At 45.3% G+C, this 27,710-nt stretch overlaps 2 protein-coding genes across 2 annotated transcripts; one reads left to right on the top strand and one right to left on the bottom strand.

The window, feature by feature from the left end:
• The first annotated feature begins 2,127 nt into the window (after window positions 1-2,127).
• Window positions 2,128-6,682, top strand: LOC117865242 (L-type lectin-domain containing receptor kinase IX.2). Its single transcript, XM_034749397.2, has 2 exons — window positions 2,128-3,528; window positions 5,421-6,682. Exons 1-2 carry the CDS (start codon window positions 2,157-2,159, stop codon window positions 6,278-6,280), a joined length of 2,232 nt encoding a protein of 743 aa, XP_034605288.1. The 5' UTR covers window positions 2,128-2,156; the 3' UTR covers window positions 6,281-6,682.
• A 15,953-nt stretch (window positions 6,683-22,635) lies between these two features.
• LOC117863055 (E3 ubiquitin-protein ligase WAV3) lies at window positions 22,636-27,162 on the bottom strand. The gene is made up of 4 exons (XM_034746633.2): window positions 27,068-27,162; window positions 26,116-26,550; window positions 23,206-24,028; window positions 22,636-23,107 (listed from the first exon to the last, which is right to left on the bottom strand). The coding sequence occupies exons 1-3, from the start codon at window positions 27,083-27,085 to the stop codon at window positions 23,678-23,680; spliced, it is 804 nt and encodes a 267-aa protein (XP_034602524.1). The 5' UTR covers window positions 27,086-27,162; the 3' UTR covers window positions 22,636-23,107; window positions 23,206-23,677.
• Between the last annotated feature and the right edge of the window lie 548 nt (window positions 27,163-27,710).

Below are 27,710 nucleotides of genomic sequence, written 5' to 3'. Positions count from 1 at the left end.
CAGATTGACTTTCCTTACCAGATTTCCTACCTTTTGTGCACGACACCGGTGGCTCAGTCAGTGATATACCAGCTAGGTAGTTTGTAGAGGTTGGATCAAGGTTCGACTCAGGCTCAGGCTCGTTGGATTCCACAACAGCTACTGCACTACAATCTAGTATCAATGCAGCAGCACCAACATTCTGGATCGCACCAACAGCAGCACCAACATTCTGGATCGCACCAACAGCCTGCAACTCACTACTTGCCCTCCTTGACGAATTGGATGGATGCATAGAAGAACCAACTTTTGTGTCTTCGAGAGAAGCTCAATTCTAGGAGCGATCCTATCTTTCTGTATCACTGTTTCATCGTAAGCGCGATCTGTTTTGCTTCCTGCTCAGCCCAGCCTCATTAACTTAGGTAGTAGTTTCGACAGCCGCGACTGCTCCGTGTTGCCTTATGACCCAACCTGCACAACATCATGTCTGTCCCATGTAACCACAGATCTCGCATCACGGGTCTATCGTTTGAGAATGTACTTTTCCGGTATGCTCCGCACCTGCAAGTGGGTGAATGCTTTTATGATGTGCATGCAGAACAACCTTGCAGTTTTGTAGTATATTTTGTTTAATATATAGAAACACCCACGAACATTGATGTGCAACTAGATAGGTAACAAGGTTGCAACCAGCTTACCTGCATGCTCCCCACAGTTTGCATTCGCATTCATACACTCCTGCTTCCTTATCCACCACCACCCTGAAAGCATATCGCGCCCAGCAGAAGCTCCCCAAGCCCTTCTCATGCGTCACCAAGTAACCATCCCCCACTTCTGGATTAGGCTCTACGACAAATGTTGTGCTGTTACCGTATAACTTTTTTATTCCTGGTACACAGCTCTCGTGTACAGTCAGCTGAGCTCCTCATCGAATCTTAATTTGCCAGCTCGGACGACCTCAGCATGCACAAAATTATTTTTGCACGACTACTTTTTGCACGAGGGAAGATTCCATTGTCCTTGTAAAGTAAGTCAAGTATCATTCCGGCAGTAGAAAACTATAAAACAAGATCAATACACAAAATGTTGTGCATGCTAAATTACATAAGAGAATGGTACAGTCCAGACATTTTCAGGTGATACGTATACCTGTAATATACAGTATTTCAAGGACAGGCTCAGCCCTGCCCGTTTACCCCAACATCAAGCAATATTCACCTATAGCAGGTCTTTTCACAAAAAAATGGATAAGAGTTCGACTAGAAATGTGTACTTTGCAATCCAATGCAAAGATATAAAATGGAAATGTGAAACAAAGAAAGCCGGTCAGTCAAGGAAAAGTGAAACGTGTAGCCAAACTGCTTTCGGAGTCCATGTGGTTGGGCTTGAAAGCAGGGATTACTAAAATGAACAAGAATATTTTTTTAAGTGTTACTGTAGTGCGAAGGCGGACTACTTTTTGCAGCCGGGAAGGTTCCGTATGTTCTTGTAAACTAAATCTTTTTGCAGCCGGGAAGGTTCCGTATGTTCTTGTAAACTAAATCAAGTATCATCGCAGTAGTAGAAAACTACCCCCTTCTTTCCAAAATAATACTATTTGTTTTGATATTTTTCTAAATATATAATTTTTCTATGTATCTAGATGCATATCAAGAGTTATATACTTAGAAAAGTCGAAACGAATAATAATTTGGGAGCGAAAGATGGTAATATAAGATCAATAAAAAATGTTGTGCATGCTAAATTACTTATCGGTGAGCAAAAGATAATCGTACAATGTAGACATTTCAGGTGATATGTATACGCGTAATACAGTATTTTTTTAAGGACATGCTCTGTGAAGAGTGAAAGCCCTGCCCGTTTACTCCAACATCAAGCAATATTCACATTGCACGTCTTTTCGCCGAGAAAAGGACAATCCTTCGACTAGAAATGTGTACTTTGCAATGCAAAGATATATAAAATGGAAATGTAAAACAAAGAAAAGCCCGTGCCCGTCTAACTGCAAAGATATGTTCACATTGCACGTGGTTGTGCTAGAAACCAGAGATTAATAAAATGAACAAGAATACTTTTTTCTCACTAAAATAGAAAAGAACCGATGTGAGGTGTGGCCCCCAATGCCCCGCATCCACAGCAAGTCCGCAACCCCAACAAAGTTAAAGCTCGAGGCCTACATGGAGAGGAAACACAGACCTGAGCTGAGGAAGTTGCATGCTGTGATGGGCTTTCCGCTCAGGCTGCAGGTTGTGGTTTGGCTCTCCATCCTTGTCCTCCTCAGCATCCCCTATTCCCACTCTAAATCATGCGGATCACTCGACGACGAGCAGCATCCATCGTGGGAATTGGACTACTACACCTTCAGCACAAGGTTGGACAGACTCCACAACTATAAGATGGTCAATGAGTCAGGCTTCTTAGGGGACTTTACACGGCATGATGTGGTCGACATGCCCAAGGATGCCCTAGGACTGCTCCACATCCCTCTCATGGTGCAGCTCTGCAGCTTTTGGACCGATCTGGATTACGAGCTCCAGGTCCGTGAGAGGTCATTCGCCGTCTCGTTCACGATGAGTCTCTATCAACAGCCATCATGGAAGAAGCATACCACGACGGCGGCGGAAGATCAAAGGCAAGATCTCCCACAGACGCTAAGCTTCCTTATCCTCCCCGTCGTCTTCTGGGAACTCTATGATGGAAAATCCCTTGCTGAACAACTGAAGCTCAGTGCGGAAGGCACGCTCGCGTTGAGTGAGGTGGCGCCAGGTGGTGGCAGCAACGTTTCCGTGGAGATTGGTAAGCTTGCTTATAGTGAAGACATCAGCCTGGCTTGCCCATACTACGGTTCCTTTACACCTCTGGGAGTCAATGTTGCCATCATCGAGCCTGCTGCTGCTACGGCCAGCTACACGGTGTGGATTGAGTACCTCAGCTCCAAGCACAGCTTATCAGTCTATGTCTGCGCCGGCAAAGACAGCCCACGACCGAAGATACCCATCGCCGTGAAGGAGGACGTCAGATTTGCTGACGGGGCTTACTCCTCCGCCAGCTTTGCCTTGTTCTCCTTGGTTGGGCAACTCCTGCAGGTCCATGCCTGGAATTCCACGGTAGTCAGACACCAACTTGCTCTTACGGATGGAGAGCGTGTAACCGTGTCCATATTCATCGGCATGGTAATTGCCTCGATGGCCACGGCAGCCGGTGTGTTTGTGGTATGCACCTTCAGGTCCATTCGGCGAAGGTGGAAGGAGGAGCGGGATGAGTTCGCCAGAACCATGCAGCGCCTCCCGGGGGTGCCAATACAGATAGAGTTTGCCGACATCAGAATGGCCACCAACAACTTCCACGACACCGCCAAGTTGGGGAAAGGCGGATTTGGCTCCGTCTACGGATGCACGCTTCCAGCCACTGCAACCAGGACGGAACAAGCCATGGAGGTGGCCGTCAAGAAGTTCACGGGGGAAGTTAAGGAACGACGCTACGAGGACTTCCTAGCGGAAGTCAGCATCATCAACCGTCTGCGCCACAAGAACATCGTCCCACTCGTCGGTAAGTACCCTGTCTACCTGTAGGGTGTTGGATCTTTAGTCCGGACTAAAATTCATGTCACGTCAAATAGTCGGAGGCTAATTAGGATGACTAAACATGAGCTAATTATAAAACTAATTACACAGATGGAGGCTAATTCACGAGACGAATCTATTAAGCGTAATTAATTCATCATTAGCACATGTTTACGGTAGCATCACATTATCAAATCATGGACTAATTAGGCTCAATAGATTTTGTCTCGCAAATTAGTCTCCATCTGTGCAATTAGTTTTGTAATTATCTTATATTTAATACTTCTAATTAGTATCTAAACATTCGATGTGATAGGAATTTTAGGAGATAGAGTTGGTGAAAATGTAACGTAATCGGATCTTACAACCGTTTGCTTGGACCTCCTCTGCAATCCAATACCACGTGATCGGATCCCAGGCAGGCATCGACCCATTCCACCTCTCCCTGCCGGTATCACATCACATTATTTAATACCATTACATGGAGCAACGAAACAAAGTCTTAATTGTTTTCTTCAACTGACAAATAAAGATCGTTCTATATATGTTTTCCTCAGTGAAATTTGGTGGCTTTATTTAACTATGAGGATACACAGAAAAAAAACAACATTGATTGACCTCATATATGAGTATGTTACTAGATCAATATATGAGTGATGTTACTTGATCAATTTTGCCCTTTATTTCTTTCAGCTCACCCAAAATAATACCTGATTCCGCAACACCTTTAACCTTGGTGCTAAGCACCTAAAAAGTAATACCATTTTTTTTTTCTAAAAGGTAGCTGGGATGCCACAATTAACAATCAGTAGACATATAGTACGCCAAGCCAATAACCGGGTGTGCATAAGTGGATGCCACGCCTTGGCCCACTGCTTCATGCCTTGGTTCATATTTTTATTCTATGATAAAATATTCTTGGAAGCTAATAAGGATCTTCCAAACATTGCCACATACATTTTCTTACTATAATTAATCCAATCAACCTTTCCCAACAGTACGATGGGGTGGATGTAAAGATAAGGGTTATCGCTTTCTTTCCTTAAGTGACAGAAGCCCACTATTGCGAGAACTCGAACGTAGTTAACTTACAGGATAAGCTAGCATAATGAAAGGATCACCAATTGCATAATTTCTTTTGAAACCACACAGTATAGACGCACACGCTCACATACACGTGCGCACACTCGCCTCTACGAACACATGCACATATATTGACGAAGTCACCACTGGTACCTCAATATTGACGAGCACATCGCCTATCACTAAAAGAATAGCGCCGATTAAATCCTGAAATAAATTTAAGAAAATACGAGCACCAAAGACAAGTCGAAGTATCGAACCTGGTAAACAGCTTCTACGAAACCTACGCACTAATTGCATAATTAAATGGACTAAGTTGAAAAGGCTTCCTTTGGCGTGTAGGACACTAGGACTAAGCTGAGCTTCCTTTGGCGTGGAGGATTATTGTCGGCACAGTGAAGTAGTGGAGGGGTTGGCCCTCGGGGCACTGCCATGCGTTCCCATGATGGTAGGGATGTGGGGCAAGCTTTCCTGTTCTCATTACTCTACCTTTACCGATATATAGGTGCCAGAGCCCTCTTGATGCCTCCGAGTAATTAATTCGTAGAGCCGACCATGAGTAGTTTCGGAAGATATTCCTGAACCTTCACCTATAGCAACGACACATGTGCAAATTGGAACATCCTGCTAATCTCTACAAAGATCTAAGCAAAACAGTGAGACAATTACATGTCAATAAAATTATGAAACGTTAGATGTGCCCGTGTTTCTAAAGATCAAAGGTAAAAGAAAAGATCTTGGTCCCGTATATTTACTTGATTGCTCGATCTCATACTTGTAGTGCGCAAATTTCAGGCTGGTCATACAACAAGGGAGATCCTCTACTTATCTACGAGTACATGACATACGGTAGCCTGGATCAACATCTCTTCCGGGGAGGCGGCAATGGTGATCAGCGGTTACAACAGGAGGACGCATCGTCTATTCGGCAATGGCACAGCCGCTACAGCATTGCAAGAGACATAGCAACCGGCCTGCACTATGTTCATCATGAGCACGAGCCAATGGTGCTGCACCGTGATATAAAAGCGAGCAACATTATGCTGGATTCCAACTTCCACGCCCGTCTAGGTGACTTTGGTATTGCCTGTACGGTAGCTGCGGATAGGAGCTCCGTCACCGGCATCGCTGGCACCTGGGGGTACATATCGCCGGAGTACGCGATGAGCCGTAGGGCGACACGCCAGACTGACATCTACGCATTTGGGGTTCTCATTCTCGAGGTGGTGACGGGCAAGAAGAACAGGGACGTGCCACCAGACGACGGCCACATCTCCGATTGGGTCTGGCGTCTCCATGGGGAAGGCAGGCTGCTCGATGCTGTGGACGATCACCAGCAGGCCGTTGTTGTAGATGAGGCAGAACGCCTACTGCTCCTTGGCTTGGCGTGCACTAACCCCGACCCGACCAACCGTCCTAGCATGGCTGTGGCTGTGCAGGTCATCAGCAAGTTGGCGCCGCCGCCGGACGTGCCTCCTGAGAGGCCAGCGTTCGTGTGGCCGCCCAAAGAGTGGCGTTCACTAGACTCTGATTATTGCACAACAGAGAGCAATCTGGGGGGGATCTCGACCAGCACGGTCGAGCTGGTGCAGATCATGCAGGACCAGCCGCCGCCGGAGACACAGAGCAGCAGCACAAGGTTCTTCAGCGTGTGACTCCCCGTTGGCACAGGATCGCTATCTTTTTCTTTGATTCAACTGAGCACCTAGTTATCTTGGTCATCCAGAAGTTAATTCTGGTTTGGACTATGAACCTCCACATATATCTGTTATTCGTTGTATACGAAATTTCGTGCATTTGCTGCTTTCTTGGCGGTCACGAGTCATGAATCTTCACTTTTTCTTTGTCTTGTACTATACCTTCTTCATGTGCATGATTCGTCGTGAAGCTGTCAACTAATTCCATCAGTCCGCTAGGAAATCAGTGAAATTTGTACGTTTCCAGGGCTGTCTACAAGGCACTCCAGTATTTCTAAGCTCCCAACACCCGATTTTTATGTCCGTAGTCGAATCGCCAAGAGTCTTTCTTCAACCTCCGATCTGTTCCTGCTCTGTTTCTCCAACCTGGTTGCTCCACAGCCACCCAGACCAGCTGCCCCCCCCCCCCCCTCCCGGCCTCCCGTCCCGCCACTACCCAAACAAGCCGCAGCCACCTTCCCGCTCATCCAGATGCCATCACCCCCGCGGTCCGCCTTGCACCACCGCCGTGTCACCATCGTCGCCCTCCCCTACTTGGCCCAACCGACCTCACCGCTCCTGCACCTGCCACCTCCGCCGGCCATCCCTCTAGGGTCGCCGGTTAGATCTCAACTCCCAAAACAACCCGGAACCACTAACCTCGCTAGAGCTCACCGAGCCTCAACGAAGATGGGTTGAACAAGAGGAAGAGAAATTCAAGTGTCACGGGGCTTCAAAATGCTTGGGTATGGTTTAGCTTTCACGTTTCCAAATGTGTCTTGCATAGGAGTAATCGGTTTGGTTTAACAAGGCAAGAATTGGCTTCAGATTACATTGCATCACATTATAGAAGCAGAGCTTTAGTTCGAATTTGTTAAGACATAAGACACGGTTTAGTATCGTGTAGGGTCCGGATGTTTTTGTCCACCTTACGAAGGGAAGGCAACTCTGATTCAAGTTCTGACATACGCATGCACAGTTTTATTAGTTGCCTCGACTTAAGCTTGCACGGACCTGAAAAAGAAAAGCTTCCAAACCTTAACCTAGTAACAAGAGAGCCAAGAGTCACGCCATCGCATGCGTCCAACAATGGAGATCGGAGTTGAGACGCTACCCGACGACGCCATTGCCGACGTCCTCCGATCGTTTGCCGGCAGGAAGCCTCGCCACGGCCCGGTGTGTCCAACAATAGAGATCAGAGTTGAGACGCTACCCGACAACACTGGCGCTACGCTGTTTTCCGGCAGGGAGCACTTTTATGCGCACTGTCGAGGCGGTTCCATTACAAGGTATATGCTTGTCTACGATCAAACCATTGAGTTTTTATTTTTATGACAGTTTATGACTGACTGGCTAGTTTAGCCTAATCCCAATACATCATATCGTGTTACACTCTAATTTTAGGCATCTTATTATTACTAATTGGAGGCTCCTTTTGAAACCTCTAGGTAAAGCCACGTAGGATTTCTAGGTGATTACTCTAGAAAAAGAGAGAAATCCTAAAAATTCTCACAAAAAAGCAAAACATCCGACTGTCAATCGATAGATTCAAATCGTCATAGCCATTGGATCTATTATATTTTCTAAAAAATTACCCACCTATGCCATTATGAAAATAGCCTAAAGTAACCCCTAAATCTATATATAAATTACCCACCTATGCCATTATATAAAATAAACTAAAGCAACCCCCTAATCTTCATCTAAAATTACCCACTTATGTCATTATAAATAATATTTAAAATAACCTCCTAATTTGCAACTGAATTGCCCACCACTATTACTTAAAAAACTTAAAGTAACCCCTTAAATTTGCATCTATATTACCCACACATGCCATTATTAAAAGTAACATGAGGTAACCCTACGTTTGAATTAAATAACCTTAATTAAAAATATACAACAATATATGATTCTAAATCATCTATATCTTGCACTATTGGTATATGATATAATAATTAAGGTCTATACGCATGATGTGTGTCATCATTTATAAAGATATAAAGTGATGTGAATATAGATTTCTATGCTAAAATTAGGTTCATTAAACAAATTCAAGCGCATACCTGCGATGCAAAGTTAAAAATTAAAGATTATAAATGTGAATGAAAATATTATAGAGTAATTACTAACTAAAATCTATGACAATTGGATGAAGATATTAAGTATATATCTATATAAGTATCGTGTTCGAATATTTAACAAACGAGAGGTATCTTATGGTAATAGTTTTGTAGCAATGCAGTCTTATTTTTTTCCGTTGGAGGCTCTTCATTAGTTCCCACAAGACAAGCTAGAAAAAAGAGACAAATTCTCATAAAAATTAAAAACATCAAACGCCAATTCTGTAAACTCTAATAATCATAGCCATTGATCTATTATATTTTCTAAAAAGTTACCCACAATTATCATCGTGAAAATGTTCAAAAATGAGCTCTAAACCTATATCTAAATTACCGAGCTCAGCTATTATAAAAAATAATCTAAAGTAACCCCATAATCTTCATCCAATTTACTAATACACGTCATTATAAAGCATAACTTAAAATGTCATTCTAAAATTTTATCTATGTTACCCACGTAACCTAAAGTAAACACCTCAATATTAATCTAATTATCTTCATGTGCATCATACACAAATGTCATAATTAAATTAATATATGATTCTAAATTACCTATTTATGTCATTGTTAATATAAAAATACTAAGTTAAAGTATATACACATGATGAGTGTCACCATTTAGACCATTTATACATGTATGTGAGGAATCGATGAAAAATATTATTTTGCATGCTGAACATAATGTATGGAGGATTGGAGGTGTGACACAAAATGGAAAAAGTACAAATATGGATGAAAATATGCATAGAGTAATTATTAATTAAAAATCAATCACAACTGGACAAAGATAGGTACATATCTATATAAGTATTATGTTGAAGTATTGAAAAATAAGAGAGCAGTAGCTAAACAATTTTGATTATTAGCTAGGAGTTTAATTTCTAAATAATTTTCAAATACAATAGCTTCTAAAAATACTAGCCCGTGCGGGAGCACAGTTTGATGGACTAGTGTCATATAAATACATGTATGTATGGTGAAGTAACTCATCCAATGCGTAGTGTTTTTTCGTGTTGTTTCTTAGGCTAGCCCTAGTACAAGTTAAATAAGTTGCCACGTAAATAGGGTTAAAGAAGAGAGAATAATGTTCTATCTCCATGGAGATACTGTCCGGAGTCGATATCAAAGACTAGAAAAATTATATGCATGCATTGGGCCCATTGGTATACATACAACACATCCACCAATAAATTGACTTGGAGTTCCTAAGAATCAACACAAGATACTGTGCATTGGATGGGTTGTAATATGATATGAGAACCTTGGTAAGAGTGATATGTAAAATATGTTCCAAGTGTTGTATCTATGATAATGGGCCAAAGCATATATATACGGTTTTCTAGTCTTGCATATTAAGCCCATGTTGTATCTCTATGATGTTGCTTTTCCTCTCTTCTTTTTTATAGGGCCATCAAAGCCAAAGGACATTGGTGACCCGCAACAAATGCGTATGGTATTGTGCACTAGGATTAGCTTTGGTGTTCACGTAGACCCGTTCTATTTGTATTAGCCTTCCTCGCACATTTTAGTGTAATGCTTGTTTTTTTGTTAAGTGCAACATCTTGTTTTTTGTCACCATGATAGCAATATTTTCCATGCATTTGATGCCATATTAATTAATTTACTTTTAAATCTTAAGCATATAGGCACGCATAGGGCATGATAAATTTCATTGATCTGTCTTTCAGGCTTCCAATGTCAGGTCATAAATACAAACTAGTTAAGACACCGCCAAACATTGAGGGTGGAAAACCATATATACGGGGAGATCAGAGAACATGAATCCTCAGCGAATCACGTACATGATATGCTTCGGAGTGGTAGTTCATAGCCAATTATTCCCGGTTGGTAGTTCATATGCCTCAGCGAATCAATAGAGGGATGGAGCTTCGATGGTCCTCCGGTGGAAAATGGACCTTTAGTCCCGGTTGGTAGGGGTCATAGATCTTGAAAATCCATTCAGAACTAATTATTCCAGACAAAAGGGGGTCCTTTAGTCCTGGATCATTCATCCCAGACTAAAGGGGAAGACTCCCTTTAGTCCCGGTTGGTAACACGAACCGTGACTAAAAAGTTCCAAAAAGATAAAAAAAATGCCTGCTCCGCCCGTGCCTGCCGGCGCCACTCCACTCGACCCAGCACCGCCTGGCCCGCGCCAGCCGGCCGCCCACTCATGCCCCCCGTGCACCGCTCGGCCTGGAACATGGAACAGGAGAGAAGATAAGGGATGGGAGAGGAGGAGAGGAAAGGAGGAGATAATTGAAAGAGGGAGAGAGGGGGGAGATAAAGGCTCGGGGAGACATTTAGTATTGGTTGAAAATACAACAGGGACTAAAGGCCTTTAGTCCCGCATGGTAATTCCAACCGGGTCTAAAGGGGCGGGGGGCTTTAGTCCTGGTTGGTGTTTCAGCCAGGATAAAAAGCTCCCTCGTCCTACTAGCTGTTACAACCAAGACTAAAGGGGCTCTTTAGTCTTGGTTAATATTACCAATCAGGACTAAAGAGTCCCTGTCGGTGGTGAATTTTTGACCCGGGAGTAAAGGTATTTTAGTCCTAGGTCCAAAGTCAACCGGGACAAAAGCAGCTGAATGGAAGGTCAGTTCTCTACTAGTAGTCATAGAAGACAGTGACGACAACTCCAAAATTGTATCTTGTGAGAATTTTGAGGGGGACTCCGATAATGATGATTTGCTTTCTCCTCAAGTTGGAGACAGTGAGGACAACACCGTGGAAACTTTATCGGAGATGATATATGATGAAGATGGAGATGATATTTGAATTTCAATTCATATGCTTATACTTCTAAAAATCACTCGATGTGTTAAAAAAATTAGGTTAAATATTTCAATTCATATGCTTATACTTCAAAAACCATTCCATGTGTATATACTTAGAAAAATTAGATTAAGTATTTCAATCCATATGCTTATACTTCGAAAATCAATTCATGTGTATATACTTAGAAAAATTAGATTAAGAATTTCAATTCATTTGCTTGTACTTCAAAAATATTTCAATTGTTCAAAAAAATTAGATTAAGTATTTCTAATTCATTTGCCAATGACACAGATAATGACCAAGAAGGAAAAACTCATCGATACCGAAGTTTTCAGGGCAATACAAGAACAATTATGTGGATTTCTTCTGGAGGAGGTTGCAAATCCTACGGGGGAGTTTCATAATGATAGATCTAATCTAGTGCACGCTCCAGAGTCAGGTTCAGAATAGTAAATATGATATGTGTATGCACAATATGTCTATATATAAATATGTGTAATATTATTCATATATGTGTATGCACAATATGTATATATATAATATTATCTCAAATGTTATATTAAAGATAAATAGAACTTTACATATATACTAGCAGAAATGCCCGTGCGTTGCAATGGGTCCTTACTTGCTCTCACATTATTATTCGTTTGTTCCTAATATGTTAGCTTTGCTTCACAATATGTTGGTGCATTATCCCTAATAGTCCTCTCTTTGCAAGTATAGTAGTAGAAGATTTTTATGGGTGGTTTGATGCCATCTGTTTATTACGTGTGACCCACACATGGAACTCGTGCGTTCCAACGGAAGCGGGGGCAGGCACAATTTTGAGTGGCGTACCACTGTTCGGAGTCCCATTGCCACGGTAGAAGGCGACCTAAGATGGGAGTGGCGTCAAGATGTATGACGATGATGACAGCACAACCGTTGTTGGGCTCCGAAAACAGAAACAAAGCTAAGGATGAAAATGATTAAGTCTGAAGGCTGTATTTTGTTAATACAAAAATTTTACATACGATCTCGGATGAATACAAACTTTATATCAAAATTGTAGAGCTCGACGAGTTTTAAAATTTGTAGTTGATAACTTTTTCATTCGAGATTATTTAGTAGTCCAAAAATGTGTTATAAGTTTAGAGAAGAAACACATTTGCCACGTTATCGATCCACAACTCCGAAATCGAGCATTCCTATTGGCCGAACTCTCCTACCACCCTTCCCTCTCACAAGACAACCTTATCTCCTCCATCTCTCTCTTCTCTCCCACCTCTCCTCTCTTTCCTGGCCCTATCTCCCCCCCTCTCTCTTCACTGCTACCTCTCCTCTCTCTCTTCTCTCCCACCTTTCCGCTGCGCCACCGCGGAGGAGCCCCTGCGGCCGGCGTGGCCACCTTAGCTTGACGCCGGTAGCGGAGGCAACCGGCGCAGCCACCTCGGCCCGACCCCGCTGACGGAGGCGGCCGGCGCAGCGGCCACCCCGGCCCTAGCCCCGACGGCGGAGGCGGCCGGCGTGGCCCCTAGCAGCACGGGTGGCCGATCGGCTCCAGCTCCACGGTGGCGATAGACGGTGTAGCCTAGGCGAGGCTGGCTTGTGTGGGCGCCTCCACCTCCACAATTGCAGTAAAGTTTGAGGACTTTTTTGCAAAATCATCAAGACATATTCCAAGGACTGAAGTTGATTACAAAAAAGTTGAGGGACTTTTTTATAAAACAACCACGATAGTTGGAAGAAACAATAGTAGTTTAATATTAGGTATAGATTAGCGTATTAGAACTAGTATACGTAAAGGAAACAAATTCGAAATATGAATATAGAATAAAGAAATAGAAAATAATAAAAGAAAGGAAAAAAATAGTACCAGTTGGGAATACCAACCGGTATTAATGAGGCTGCCCCTGCGCGCTGCTTGGCAGGCCCTTTAGTATCGGTGGGTATCCTCAACCGTACTAAAGGGTAAGGTACCCTTTAGTACCGGTTATTTCAACCAGTTCTAAAGGATCCCCCCTCTAGTACCGGATTGCTAATACCGATTGTACAACTGGTACTAGAGGGGGGTTTGGGACCGGTACTAGAGCCACTTTTTCCAGTACTGGATGAATACTATGTGGTAGGGGCATTTGACATCCTTGGATTCCATCCTTATAAGGAAGTTGTCTATTTGGATGATGAAATTGGAGCAGGAGCCTATGAATTGAAAAGTTCAAACATTTGGTATTTGGAAAACTCACACCCCAAAACTGATGAAAGCCCACCATCAGACGGTATATATGAGTCATTTGTATACACACCTTGTATGATTGGAGAGCTGCATAAATGTATCATTGGCCAGAGCTCGCATCTAAAAGATTAGCCTCGGTTACATACACTAGTGGAAAACTCACCTTTAGTCCCGGTTGGTAGGGACACTACTAGAAAAGTGACCTCTCATCCCTAGCCTTAGTACCAGTTGCATTTGGATAGTGCCTAGAGCACGCCATGCATGAGGACCCATCTAGTACCAGTTTGGGACGACAACTGGTACTAAAGGGTGAGCATTAGTACCGGTTTGTGGCACCAACTAGTACTAATGCTCCACGCAACCTCTAGTATCGGTTGTTCGCATCAACCGGTACTAAAGGGGGCAACCTCTACTAGTGTGGCACCCCCCTTTAGTACTAGTTCGAGGTACCAAATGGTACTAGAGGGCACACCTTTAGTACTGGATTGTGACCCCAACCGGTACTAATTTTCTTTCTATAAATACCCTCCTTCTTCCTCCATCCCAAGCCCCAACCTCCAGCTTGAGCTTCACCTAGTCCATGGTGCCATAGGGGGAGGTTTTGCCGGATTTGTGACCATTTTTTGGGTATTTCACTCATTCAAATGTTCTAAAGGTTAGAAACTTCATCCTCCCTTCATACATGGTTAGTATACTAAGTTTTATGCTTTAGAGAGAGAGTATTTCGTGATTTTTAGAATAAGGTACAATGGGGAAATTGTTCATTTATATGAATGTATTATTTAGGGGATTTCACTCATTCAAGTGTTCTAAACTTCATACTCATTCAAGAGTTAGAATATTTTATGATTTTTAGAATAAGGTACAATGGGTAAATTTTTCATTTATACGAGGTTAGAGAAATCATTTCATTTTTTTTGGATGCCATGATTAGTACTAGTCAAAGAAATTTATATGAGGTTTGAGGAATAATTTCATAGTTTAGTACTTTTCAAATAGAGGTACGTAATTAGTCATTTTTTTAATAAGCTGTACAATGGAGAAATTTTTCATTTATATGTTATGTTATCAAATTGTAGTAAATAATGTTCATTTCTCGCTAATTCAAATTTTTTTCTATATTCTTTAGGTATTCAACATTTTTACTACAATTTCCACAGCTCAAGCTTCACCCTATCCATAGCGCCATAGGGGAGGTGGTGCTGGATTTGTGACCATTTATTGGGGATTGCAATCATTCAAGTGTTCTAGAGGTTAGAAACTTCATCCTCCGTTGGTACATGGATAGTAAACTTCAAAAACCAAGCCATGTGTACATACTTAGGAAAATTAGATTAAGTATTTCAATTCATTTTCTTATAGTTGAAAAATGACGTGTAGAACTTGCTGAATGCTTCAATTTAGGTAGATATTCATGCAATTGATGTCTATAGTTGGTATGGTAAAGTTGATTGATTATGTGTCTAAAGTTTATTTGTGTATTAATTTTTGGTAACTTCATATGTAGGTAAGTTGAGGTCGTCCGGGTGTGAATACAAGCGACATAGGTGGTACGTGCATTAAGTGGGCGAGTCCAATTCGGATGCTCCCGTACCTCCTACCCTTCCAGTACCTCTTTGTAGATGTGGCGTGCAAGCTGAGGTGAAACAATCAAGGAACCCAAAGATAGCCGGAAGAGCCTTCTATGTGTGCAAGTGGACGTTTGATCCAATGCCTGCCGCACCTTGTGATTTTTTTCAGTGGATAGATAGACCCGACAAATATGATCCTAGGATCCACCTATTCCTATACGATAGCACATAGCTTAACCCATACCACTAATTTAGGCATTGGGTTCCTCCTCCACCAAACCTAGCTAGAATGATCGAGGAGAGAAGCAGGAGGCTGCTTGTAGGCGTGTGAGGGATCCTCCCATGTGCAAGTGTGGAGTTGTTGCTAAGCTTATGCATCCTAACTTAGGGGTTCCACCTAAGTTCACTCCATTCTTTTGATGCTCGCTAACATCCCATGTAAGTTTAGTAGGAGAATGTTAGTATGATGTGTAGGAAGCAGTGTTAGTTTTTTGATATGCACCGTTTAATCTTGTCACTGGTTTTATACAGGATGGGTGGCCGCTATGTGATTTCAATGAGTATATCTATGGGTCTAAGCCGATGTGGCCAACGGAGGAGCAAGTGCGGGAGTTCGAGAGTGGAAAGGCACCATGGCCATGTGTGTCCTCTCCTAGTCGTAGATGCAAGTGTGGTATACTGGCAACAAAAGGTGCGGTGCCTTCTGAGCTTGGATATGGTTTGTTCTATGGCAATGCACATGGCGAGTACTGGGTGAGTAACTATTCATCTCTTTTGTTGATCATTTATCCCATAATATGTGAAATATGTATCCATTGTTTCAAATTTGTAACAATATGAACATCTTGTTGCAGGAGGGAAGGACTTGTGATCAGGAAGACTTTTCTAGTCGTCATGATTTATTGTTAAAGTTGGGTCGTACATCGGAACCATGGAAGTCAAGAAAAATACAAGAATTGATAGAAAAGTTTAGGAACGAGTATGATGTGCCTATTCCTAACAGTGACTTGCTTTAGGGGAAAATATACCAAGACATGGTTCGGGAGACTGGAGTGAAGCCTTAAGGACTTTATGCGAAGGAAACTATAATTAAGTATTGGAGGCAGCTCAGAACCAAGTGTCGACGTTGTGTAACTAAAGATGAGAAGAGAGAAAATAGGAGGAAGTTGCAGGAGAAGAGGGAGTTGGAGAGACAAAGGTTGAGGGAGAAGAGAGATCGCATAGGTTTTGTGGTTGATCCGAATGCAAAATACCCTAAGGGTTCATGGGAAGAATATTTGCAGAAGGTTAGGGCAAGGAAGAGGAGGATTGAAATGGAAGAGTTACAAGAAAGGGTGGAAGAAGTGCATATGGAAGCGATGAAGGCACTTGTTGCTGATTTACCTATTGGTAAGGTTATTGTGGATAAGAAAGGGAAGGGAGTTGTTATTGCAGGGGATGATGATGAGTTACTATGTGAAGGTGACTCTGACTAGATGAACGTGTTCATTGAGCTTTTTTATGTTTCTCTTTAGTTGTGAATACTATGTTCATTTGTGAGAGAACTATATATGTGTATTGTGGAGAACTATGTTTATTGTGAGAACTATGTTTATTTATTCAGAAACATGTATTATGTTATTTGCATTGAGTGCGTGGGCATGGTCATGGTAGCGATGAGCTCTTTTCAAGCAATCATTTTGCCGGCTGCTGGGCGCCTAGCCGTGACAGAGCTAGTACAAATCCAGCACGCTAGATTCCAGATTGTAGCAGGGGATGGCGACGCACCCGACATCACCACGTAGGGGCTCTGTGGGAATTCATAGCAAGGTAGGGATGCAACTAGTGGAAACCCCGACGCTGGACGCGCAACCAAAACTGGCGCTGGGTAGTAGAAGCCCACCGGCGGCAGGGCCACCACAGGTAGGCCCATGTAGAGCTGAGCATGGCCAGCGGCGCGTCGATGGACACATTCCTCATGTAGGGCAGAGCATGTATTTGAAACACTACAAGAAGGTTTGTGACCATTTACAATTCTCATGTCTTGTTTAACTTTCTTGTCTGGCTAAAATATTATTTAACTAATTTTTGCGTGGTTAAAATATTAAATATTTCAATTTTTTTAAGCAGCATTAAATACTAAACAATAAATTTATGTACAATTAAACAAGAACATGATTAAGTCATGGTAAACATGTTAAGAACACTAGAGGCACTATTCTTGTAAATTTTTGCATGGTCAAAAAATCTATTTTTTTGAATTGTAGAGTTAATATAAGTAATATGACCATTATAACCTATTACTAAGTTAAAATTAATAACTTTACCATATTTGATATTTGACCGCATCTGACATTTTTATAGTGTATATCTAATAAACATGAAGCTACCAAATTATTGTTATAATTTTTATGAATGTTATTTAATTTAGTATGCAATAAATTAATATAATAGCAATTGTAAAAGAAAGGAAAAATACAAATAAGGTGATGGAACCCCTCTAGTACTGGTGCTTAACAACAACCGGTACTAGAAGGGCATTTTCATTTCCCACGCGGGGAGAACCTCTAGTATCAGTTGTTGTTTACACCCGGTAGTAGAGGGGCTCTAGTACCGGGTGTAGTTTGGAACCGGTACTAGAGGAGGGTGTCAGTGTTTTGTACCTGGCAACTTACTACGGAAGTACCTGGGGTAGTGTTTTGCTTGATGGGTGTCGCCGAATTCAGGAACCCGATGGTCACGTAGGGACGCGATTTAGACAGGTTCGAACCGCTAGATCGTGTAATACCCTACATCCTGTATGTTGTTTGCTTGTATTGCATTGAACTTGTTTTGATGGGGTCTCTTCCCACCCTTATATATCGGGGGAGCAGGATTACAGGGAAGATTTTTGCACAAGAGCACTAGTCATATGTGATTACAGAGTTCTACTCTAACTCAGAAGAGTAGTTTCCTTGTTCTCCGACTAGCCTTCAAGAGTCCATGTAGTCTATGTTTCCCTGTGTAGTAGTCTTCATGTCCTGATGAGTACATCTCCTTGTGTGGGTCCGTACAGAGCTTCTTGTGGCCCCGGGGATGTATGCTCGATGAGGGGGGGAGGGGGGTTATATGCCGCTCAGTGCTAGCCCTTGCCCACACTTAGCCATTTTCACTCACCGCCGCCTCGTCTTCCTCCGCGTGATCCGCCGCCGTGTCATCGACTCTGGCGCCGTCCCCGTCAACTCCGACACCCACGCCTCCGACCGTCGGCCCTGTCGACTCCGGCCATCGCCTCTATCGCCTCATCTCCAACGCCACGCCGCCCCGACCCCGTCACCTCGACGCCTCACACGCCCCCCGCTGTCTCCCCCAACGCCGGCTGCCCCGTCTCCCCCGCCCCCAGCCGGCCTCCATCGCCTCCCCTCCGACGCCGCGCCGCCCCAATCCCGTTGCCTCTGACGTGGCATGTGCCCCCGTCTCCCCTGATGCCAGCCCAGTCGCCTCTATCGCCTCCCCTTTGATGCCGCCCTACCCCATCCCCTATTGCCTCCATCCTGTCCGACACCGCGTCACCCCAGCCCCCATCTTCTTCGACGCCTTGCGCCCAGCTCTAGCCCCATCACCCCCATATGTCGTCTCCGACGCTGCGCCGCCTCAGCCCATCCTGTCCGATACCACACCACCCCGGCCCCTATCCTCTCCGTCCGCGCCCCTGACGACACCTGGCCCTGCACCCCTGACACCGGCCGCCCCTGCAGACTTTGCACTGACGTAAGCCCGCAGCTGCCGTGACGCAAGGCCCCGCGGCCGCCGAACAAATGGCCGGTGGAATCCATCACCCTTAGATCTATTTCTTAGTACGCAAACTTTACCAAGAAACAGGGGGGTATGTATTGACGCCCAAAAGTGGCAGTGGCACCGATCAAGCTCGAAGCCAATCTGGTACATGCCCACTGGTCTGGTCTGACCGGTGGCCCCGACCGGTCAGACCGAGTCCAAGATAATTTTTGGAGTCCTAGTCGAATTGGAGATAAAACGGAATTTCCTTGTCGGAAAAAGCTGTGGCGGATCCACTTCGGATTTGCTTGGTTAAACATGATTAAGCCGCATGATATGCGACACTCATGCCCAAAACCAAGTAAACACGAAGTGCCGTCGGATTTCATCCGATTTAACCACTTGAACAGGACCGAATAGCAAACCCACATGAAGGTGAGCGGTTCCAGAGAATACAACAAGTCCACTGAGTTAACAAATTAACCATTTAGTTTGGCCATAAAACAACATCAGAGTTTACAAGGTTCAGAAGAAAAACAACAAAAGGTAAAACAACTAGCGAAAGCTAACTCGTCGGGGTCGGACATCCCTGGTGAGGCCAACCGGGACATCAGTGATCCCTCTCCTCGCCGTCCGAGGAGGGATCCCACTCAACCGTCCAACCCGGAGGGAGTTGGGGAGGCCAAGTGCTAGCAGAGGGAGGCTCAGAGGCAGCAACTTCACCTGAAAAAGAAGAGCCACAACAAGACTGAGCTACTAAGCTCAACAAGACTTAACCGACAGGGAGTACGCTACTCCACCTCTTCTAGACATGCAAGGCTTTTTGGCTGAGGGGTTTGTTCGCCAAAAGCGCTAGGCGTATCCCTACTTTCAAGTCTTAGCTCCGGTTCTAAGTTCATTATCCGGTCTAGGTTTGCAATCTACTCTAAACAGACATAGAACTAACCAAGGTATATACATCATCATCAAGACCATGTTATCATCAGATTCCTTTATTACTCAGGGTGATATAGCGCAAGCAGTCTCAAACTGTGAGAGGCAGACGAATCGATTCGGGTTTCTTAACCATGCATGGCGAACCTAATCTCACGACATCCGCGCACCACAAGGGTCGCTTCCTGTGTCGGCCGTCCCCATCAATTCCCAGGCGCGTGTCAGGTCCAAACTTCCCTTGGCATGCAATGCTCCACAGTCCCGGTCTCTACCGTACTGTGACCGCACTTGCACCAACATGATGCACCATGGGAACCTCGTTCCAGGGACAGCAGGGATATAAGCCACGCCCTAGTTCAATCAGGTACTAGGCTTCCCCATCCCATACTAGGTATGAGATTAGTACTTTCAAACACTTGATCACGAACACCACCACTGTCGGGCCTTAGCAAGTTTTATAGACAGACGGGGCGATCAACCAACCACCAAAGAGTTACCCAAAACCCTGCCCCGTCCATCATCCTTATAGTTGTAACAGAAGGGAAAAACAACCAACTCCTACAACTCACGAGTGACAGGAAATCACTCGTCTTTTACCGTTTCCTATTTAGCAGAGCATCTACTCGGTCCAACAGCTAGTGATCAGATCAAGGGATCTAAGTTATGCATCTATGGTTTCAAACAACTCCTATACGTAAATGCACAAGCATGTTAAACAAGGCATGCGCAAGTTTGGTAAAACATAGGGAACTCATGCATCCGGGGCTTGCCTTCGAGCAAGGAGGAGGGAAACTGCTCGTCTGCTTGGGCGGCTTCGGCTTCTGGAGGCAGGAGCTCGGCTACACCTTCGTCTTCTGGTGCCTGGTGCAGCTCGTAGAAGCCGTCGGCGAGACGCAGCTCTACACAAATGCAATGCATTGGTTAGCATTTAGGTGGTTATTTCAACAGCAACACTTGCAAGTTTGAGCCCAGAAACTTGCGGCAAGTTACAGGAGGGTGGGGAGGTTCAATGGAGTTGATGGAGATCAAGATATAAGGGTCGGATGGGGAGGAACTTATGATCTGACCCTTAATCTAGAGGAAAAGATGTGCTAGGGGTCCTCAGACGTAACGCTGAAAAGTCCCAAGTTTTATACATACACCCTCGGTTCAAGGAAAAAGATACAACCGAGCCCTCGGGCGAGGCGGAGAAAGGTCGGCGGAACAGACAGGGTCAGACGAGACGGAACCGGGGTCGGGCGGATAGGAGGGGTCGGACGAGGCGAACAAGGGTCAATAGCTTACCTTCGTTTTACAGATGAGGCTTGGGGTCGTGAAAGAACAGGCTTGGGTGGAAAGACTAAGGCTTGGGACAGCGGCGAGGATATCCGGTGGTATGCCGGTGGTGGCGGTGCTTCTTGTGGATCACAAGCAAGTTCTTGTGCAGCACGGGGAGCAGGGGCGGGTGGATTGGGGAAAGTGGTGTTTGAGCGGAGAGGAGAGTTCCTCAGACTTAGGCGGGGGCGCTGTGAGCACGAACAGGGAGCAAGCGGGAGGGCAGCGATGGCAAAGGGGAACTCTGGCGGGGCTCCGGCATTCCCTTATTATAGCTGCGCGGAAAAGAGAAGGGGGAGCGGCGCGAAGGCCGGGGAAGAAGCGATGGAGTGCTCTGCCGGGGCGGCGATTGAGCGACGAGGGCGGTGGAGCAGGACTTCGGGGAGGACACCGGCGGTCATTGGGCACCGATGTCAGGGCGGCGCAGGCGCGGGTTTGCCGGTGGTTGAGATTTGGCGGAGGTGGGCATCGTCGTGCGGTGGATCTGATGGAAGTGACCGGGGAAACAGCGCTAGAAACGAGGGCGCACAGGTGAGAAGACAGGCGGCTGCGGTCGCGCGGGCGAGCGTGGAGCAACAGATTGTCGGGGCGGAGCTTCTGACAAGGCGGAAAAGGAGCTGTCGCTGCCGCGGTCTGGGTTGGTGGAGGAGGAATCGTCGCGTAGCGAGGACTGGGGCGGCGCAACTGTGGAGAGGTGACGGAAAAGACGGGCGGCATCGGGCTCTGCAGCCGGGATCTGGCGATGTGATGAGGGGCGCGGGCGGCGAGGTGCTGCAGAAAGGGTAGCAGAGGAGCTTCCGCCGCGATTGGGGAAGGGGGTGCGAGAATCCATCCGGTCATGACCGGTGACGAGGCGGAGCGGTGGGCGTCGGAGGAGTTGAGCCACGCGGCTAGGTAACTCTGAAGCGAGCATGCAACTCGAGTGCGCCTGTCGCGGGAGATCGGGGAGAAAGATCTCGTGGGTCCACCGGTCAGTCTCGGTGGTCCATGGCTCGAAATGAAGGGCGGCGTTGTGGGATGACTTAGAAAGATCCGACGGTGGGTTAGGGGTCGGCAGGGTCGGAACTGGGGGAAACATGGCGAGGGGGTCGGATCACAGGGGGTCGGGAGATCTGGAGGTCGAGCAAAAAGGCTTGGTAAACTGAGACAGGTGATCAGGGACTCGGATTATGATTAACGCGAAGGATTTTAACCGAGGTCGTTACAAAAGCCTCCCACCCTATAAATATAAAAGGTCCTGGCCGATTAAGGGCTAGCACCCAATCATCAAACAAAATTATTTACCTTTTATTCTTCAAACCTTAGGTTTTCCAACCCCCTACTTTCCTCCTTCGTCTCGACGGCATTTGAGGACGTTTTGAGTGGCCTGACCGATGTCAGAGCAACCCTAAGCACACCATCTCCGACAGGATCCCTCCTGAGGTGGTGTTTCTAGGCTTTCGTGACGTCAATGTGCCGGACCGGTCTAACCAGCCTGTCTGACCAGTCTGACCGGCCAGGAGCAGAGGCTCCAACGAGGTGATCATCCGGTGCACGTGTGAGCTAGCGCTTTCGTGTGTTGACAAAAGAAGCATTTGCCAATCATGGCCACATCATCATTCTTCGAATCAATTTCAGAATGGAACGAAGAAATTAATGACCTGAGGTCCATGCACTACAGAGCACTCAACGGAATACTTTGTTTAGGTGCTTAAGTGCATACTCCTGTATACCTAGATACAGAAGAATGGTTGCCATACAATTATCATACAATTGTCAAATACTCTTAGAACATCATGGTTCATTAAACTGTTCTCATTCAAAACTAGTTTGCCTTCCATTACATAATAGACTATTTTTTCCAGTTCTTCATGATCCTAGGGAGCGTTTTTGTCACACAAAAAAGTGTTGACCTGCTTTAATGTTTGGATGTGATTCATTTGCTTTGGCCCACATCTTATTGTATTTATACGTGGATCATTCTCTGTTCTCCATCTCCCGTTAGATGCTTGCATCTCCAACGATCTTGGTATGTGAAGCATTCTCACAGTTAGACAGCCTTGGCACCCTGCGCCGTTGTTGAAGGCGCATTCTCGGTCGCTGGTTCCGCCGCGCCACCACGGCTGCAGTGCCTGAGCTTGACGGCGAGCAGGGTGGCCTTCAGACATGCATGATTGTTGCAGGGTTGCAGTTAACAGGAAAGTTGATGTGAGAAGGCAACAGGTAGCAATGAGTTATTTTGTGGGGCAATCGTACCGTGTATATGTCGTGGTGCATCGCTCTGTCGATGGCCACTAGCGACCCCGCCCGGAGGGTCTGCAGGTCTTGGCACTGGCACTGGCACTGGCTCTCTCCACCGGACACCGTGACCCCTGCCTCGGCCTCTGCCTTGTCATACATCGCCGACAGATCCAGCTTCACCTTGCACCAGTACTCCACCCGCTCCTCAATCCAGTCCAGTTCTTTGCAGCTGCTCGGCGCCGGCGGCGTTGAGCCAGGTCTCTCAATGGTCACGACGGACTCGCTGAGTGTGATCTGTTTCCTGTCCCAACTCTGATTGTACCTGCCTCCCACCGTTAGCAGCTCCATCACTCCTTTAGATCCGTTGCCCTGGCTTTCCGGCACGTGTAGGTAGGCGGTGAACTCCCTCTCCTCGCTGGAGGAGATAGTACGCACGAAGATGTTGGCGGACAGCTTGTTGTCGCTGATCTGGCTCTTGGAACTGGTGTCATCGGCCGTGCATGCATGATTCTATCCTCAGTAGAGACACACCAGGGTTCAAAGACTTGAGGTAGATGCTCATGTCGACGGCGACGATGGAGCTCAGCTTGTCCGAGAGTTGATCCATCTTTTCCGTGATCTTGTCCAGGTCATTGTTGGTGATAGTTGTGTAGCTTCCCGAAGTCACGGTGGCCATGTTTTGTAGTGCTTCGGCACTGTGATCTTCTGAGATACCGAAGGTGTGGATTTGGTACGCCCGTGGGATGTCTTCTTTCGAGAAGCCGTAGGTGTCTTTTCCATCGGAGAGGAAGATGATGAAGGCTAAACGGTCCTCCACCGCCTTACGGTCATCTAGGATCTGTATGTAGGCATGTGCATTATATTGGTATTAGTTACTATAGTTCTAGTGGATCTGTATGTAAGCGATGGAAATTTAAAATTAAACAAAAGTAGATGAACCACAACAAGCACCATCACCGGAAAGGTCGGCGATTAAAATTGTCAACATCACCACTGATACTGGACCCACGCGGCCGTTCCAAAAAAGGAAAAGAAAATACCCTGCTGCGGCCCCCACACGCCACCAACCACTACTGCGGCCCCGCAACCAAATGCGCCCCCAACCACTGCTGCGGCCCCGCAACCAAATGCCGCTGCTTCACCACTCACCGCCACGGCCCTGCTGCCGACCGTCACCGCTGCCACGCACGCGCTGTAGCCTTGCCGCCGACAACCACCGCTGCCCTGCAGCCAACCGCTGCCATGGCCCTGCCAACCTGCTGCTGTGGCCTCACCCACCGACGTACCCAGCCCGATACTGCAGTTCCTCCCAAAGGGCTATTTCCAAACCTCGCTCCACCGCCACTCCTACTACCATTGCGAGCGGCTCTCTGAGGGGTTAGCAGAGGAGGGAACAGGCAGCAGAGGGTGGAGCGGAGGTAACTGGCCGGACTCAGCCGGCCGCCGTCGCCTGGGATAGGGCAAGGGAGAGAGATAGAGGGGAAGAGAGAGGAGGACAGAAATAAGAGGGAGAGAAAAGGACAAGGAGATGAAGAGAGAGGAAGGAGTGGCTGTGAGAAAATTCAGTTTGATGTAATTTTTAGGTTCAAAGCAACAACTACTGACGGTTTAAGTTACAACCAGCAGTGATACTATCACCACCGGTTTCTATTACAAGCCGGCGGTGATACTATATCATCACCACCGGTTCTATCTTTTAATTGTCGCTTCATGTTATGATCTGACAATGGAAAAGCATCACCGCCAGTTCATATAAAACCGGCGGTGATAAGTCATTGGTAAAGTTAGTTTCTATAGCAGTGAATTGCAGTACCAAAGAGAATTTTTCTTTAACACATTGTGTTTGGAATGGCTGGTTATACCACAGCTCTGACACCAGGAATGGGTGAATGCTTGGCCAATGCTGGGAACGCTCGCGTACTGAGCACAGCATAGTTTTGGTAATAGAATCTGCCCACCAAGGTTCCAATCTCCGGCCCAGCATCGGTGCTCGAATTTTCAGCTAATTGTACTTTTAGTAGTGATGAAATGCCTATTGACAGGAAGGCACTTGTCCCTGTGGGGTCTCTGGAAAACTACAAAATGCTCTCTGTTTTCAGAATTGTGTTTGGGAGGATGTGCCAAGTTTAATTCACAAGGTATGAACTAGGAGGGCTGGTGTACAACTCAGGAAGTCCTCTGTCCTGCAGATCACAGGCTAGGAAGATTGAGATACTTGGAAGATCAACCTAGAAGATTGGCACTATAGATAGTGAGAACAGAGCTGAGCAGTTCAAGTTCCTGACGGAGCAGGGGGATGTCGACTGTCGAGGGGTGGAACTAGTGCCTCCCAAGTTCACTCACCTTAGGAAGACCCTGCTGTGGGCGTCCAGCTAATCGACCTTAGGAAGATGTCAAGCTCTGAACAGAAGACCCTGGCAACTGAAATCTGAGTTTCTGGATGTTCCTATTCGTGCCAATGGTACACTGTCAGTTTCTGGAGAAAACTTGTTTGCGCTTTAAACCGGAACGTGGTGCTTTTTGCAGTAAGACTGGGGCAGTCTGCCCTATAACTCCAAAAAAACAGAAAGCCACTAGTGACACTGTACATATGACATTGTTTGATTATATTATGTTTTAAATAATGTTTTGAACACTTGCATTCACACATTTTCAAGTTTATGGGTCTGCTAGTATGGGGTCAAGGGAAGATATTTAAATTTGTTGTGGTTTATATCCTCCGCTAATGACTAGTATGGTAAGACAAGCTCATGTTATAACACTTTAAAAAATTCTGATGAGATACATGTGTTCTAAAAGAAACATTTCATTAATTATGACAAATGTTAGTGAGTATTGCCTGTCAAAGTATTTGCTAATTTTGTAGTCCACATTGCTAAGGTAATAAAAAATAGACCTAAAAGATATTCATATTTCCATATTTACCTGTGCGGCCTTTTGCAAGGGCGCTCTGAAGGCCGTCCCACCCCCTGGTTTAAGTCCATCCACCGTCTTTTGGACCCTTTGCTGGCCTTCCTTGGTCATTTCTGTAAGTGGCGTTACCCCCGCTTCAATAACCTTGTCACTGAATGGCACCACAGCGAGGCGGTTTTGAGCGCCACCCAGATTCTCGATGACTTTCTTCATGGCTTCCTTCACCAATTCCAACCTGTGATTCGGCACGGCACTGCCATTGACGTAGTTCCAACCCATGGTTCCACTGACGTCAATAACCGCGACGATATCGACCAGGGCGTGCTCGTGAAATGTCATCTCCGGCGCCTTGACACGCACAGCCACCGGAAAGTCTTTATAGCTCTCCTCCTTGGGGATCGACGTCACCTTGGTGAAGGTGCTCAGTTGCATTGCGGATGGAATGACCTTCACGGAGCAGAATTAAAATGCATGCATGGAGTTAGCAAATTATTTTTTTGACTTGTTTGTTACACAAGACACCAAAGTAGGTTGTGCAGGGATAATGATATCATTTTGTACAGAGTCCTGCATTGCTAACTAAATGACCTCACATTATAACATGCTGAGGTAAAACTTGGAAGGACAATTATAACATGCTGCAGTAAATGTATCTACTGCAAAGACACAATTACACTAATGCTCCCTCAAACAAAATCTAAGTAATTTTGACTATGTATTTAGACAACTTATACCTAGGTCCATAGAAAAACCAAAATGACTTACAATTTGGAATGGATGGAGAGTCCTAACAGTACTGTAAATACTAGTATAGATGTACTTTTGAGGAAAAACCAGCACCAAACATATTAATCTGAAAAAATTGAAGTATATATGTATTGAATAATTACGGACCAATAGCCAAAGTCTTTGATGTTTGAGTGAACTACTATACTTTTGGCTATAGAGTGTAAAGAATCTTCACCTGTCCGTCTGTCGCCATCTCTGGCTTAAATGTTAGCTTGCCTCGCTCGACAGTATTGGTCGGGATTGCCTCAAACCAGGGTTCTTGCTCTGTGGGTGCTCAATGACAGATGGTTTCTCAAGGCAGTATATATAGGCGCATTGGGTGTACCCCGGATGGTCCAAGGAGGATCGTATGCGGACCGTGGCTCACTTTGATTTGGTAGCTAGAATCTTGCATCATCACATACGTTAGTTCGGACATCACATTCATGTAGGCCGGTGAGGCTTGTATTTTACAAAAGGATGCCGCCATTGCATCTCGCAGATGGAAAAGTACTGACAAAACTGTGATGTGAATGGCCGAACGTGATTCACGAAATTCATTCTCCCTCCGTGTGAATAGCGACGACACGGATGTACAAGGTGGATTTGCTCTGTCTCACATTGTTCTACCGATGTTTAAACATAATACACCTTCCGTTTCAAATTGTTGGTCGTTTTAGCTTTTTTTAGAAACATGATTTTTACTATGCACATAGATGTATACTCATGTCTAGATATATAGCAAAATCTATATATCTAGAAATAATAAAATGACCTACAATTTAAATCGGAGCGATTTTACTACAAAGATATGTCACCATTGCATCTCACTGAATGAA

The sequence above is a fragment of the Setaria viridis genome, chromosome 7 (assembly GCF_005286985.2).
Source record: "Setaria viridis chromosome 7, Setaria_viridis_v4.0, whole genome shotgun sequence".
Classification (NCBI taxonomy): Eukaryota; Viridiplantae; Streptophyta; class Magnoliopsida; order Poales; family Poaceae; genus Setaria; species Setaria viridis.
This window is presented reverse-complemented; position numbering and strand designations above follow the sequence as displayed.

What these genes read in the sequence shown, in the direction of transcription:
- LOC117865242 (XM_034749397.2), top strand. Translation starts at nt 2,157, where the DNA reads ATGGAGAGGAAACACAGACCTGAGCTGAGGAAGTTGCATGCTGTGATG. An exon ending in GAACATCGTCCCACTCGTCG is followed by an intron (nt 3,529 to 5,420) that starts GTAAGTACCCTG and finishes CGCAAATTTCAG; the next exon opens with GCTGGTCATACAACAAGGGA.
- LOC117863055 (XM_034746633.2), bottom strand. An exon ending in CCTTGCAAAAGGCCGCACAG is followed by an intron (nt 24,029 to 26,115) that starts GTAAATATGGAA and finishes GCCTACATACAG; the next exon opens with ATCCTAGATGACCGTAAGGC.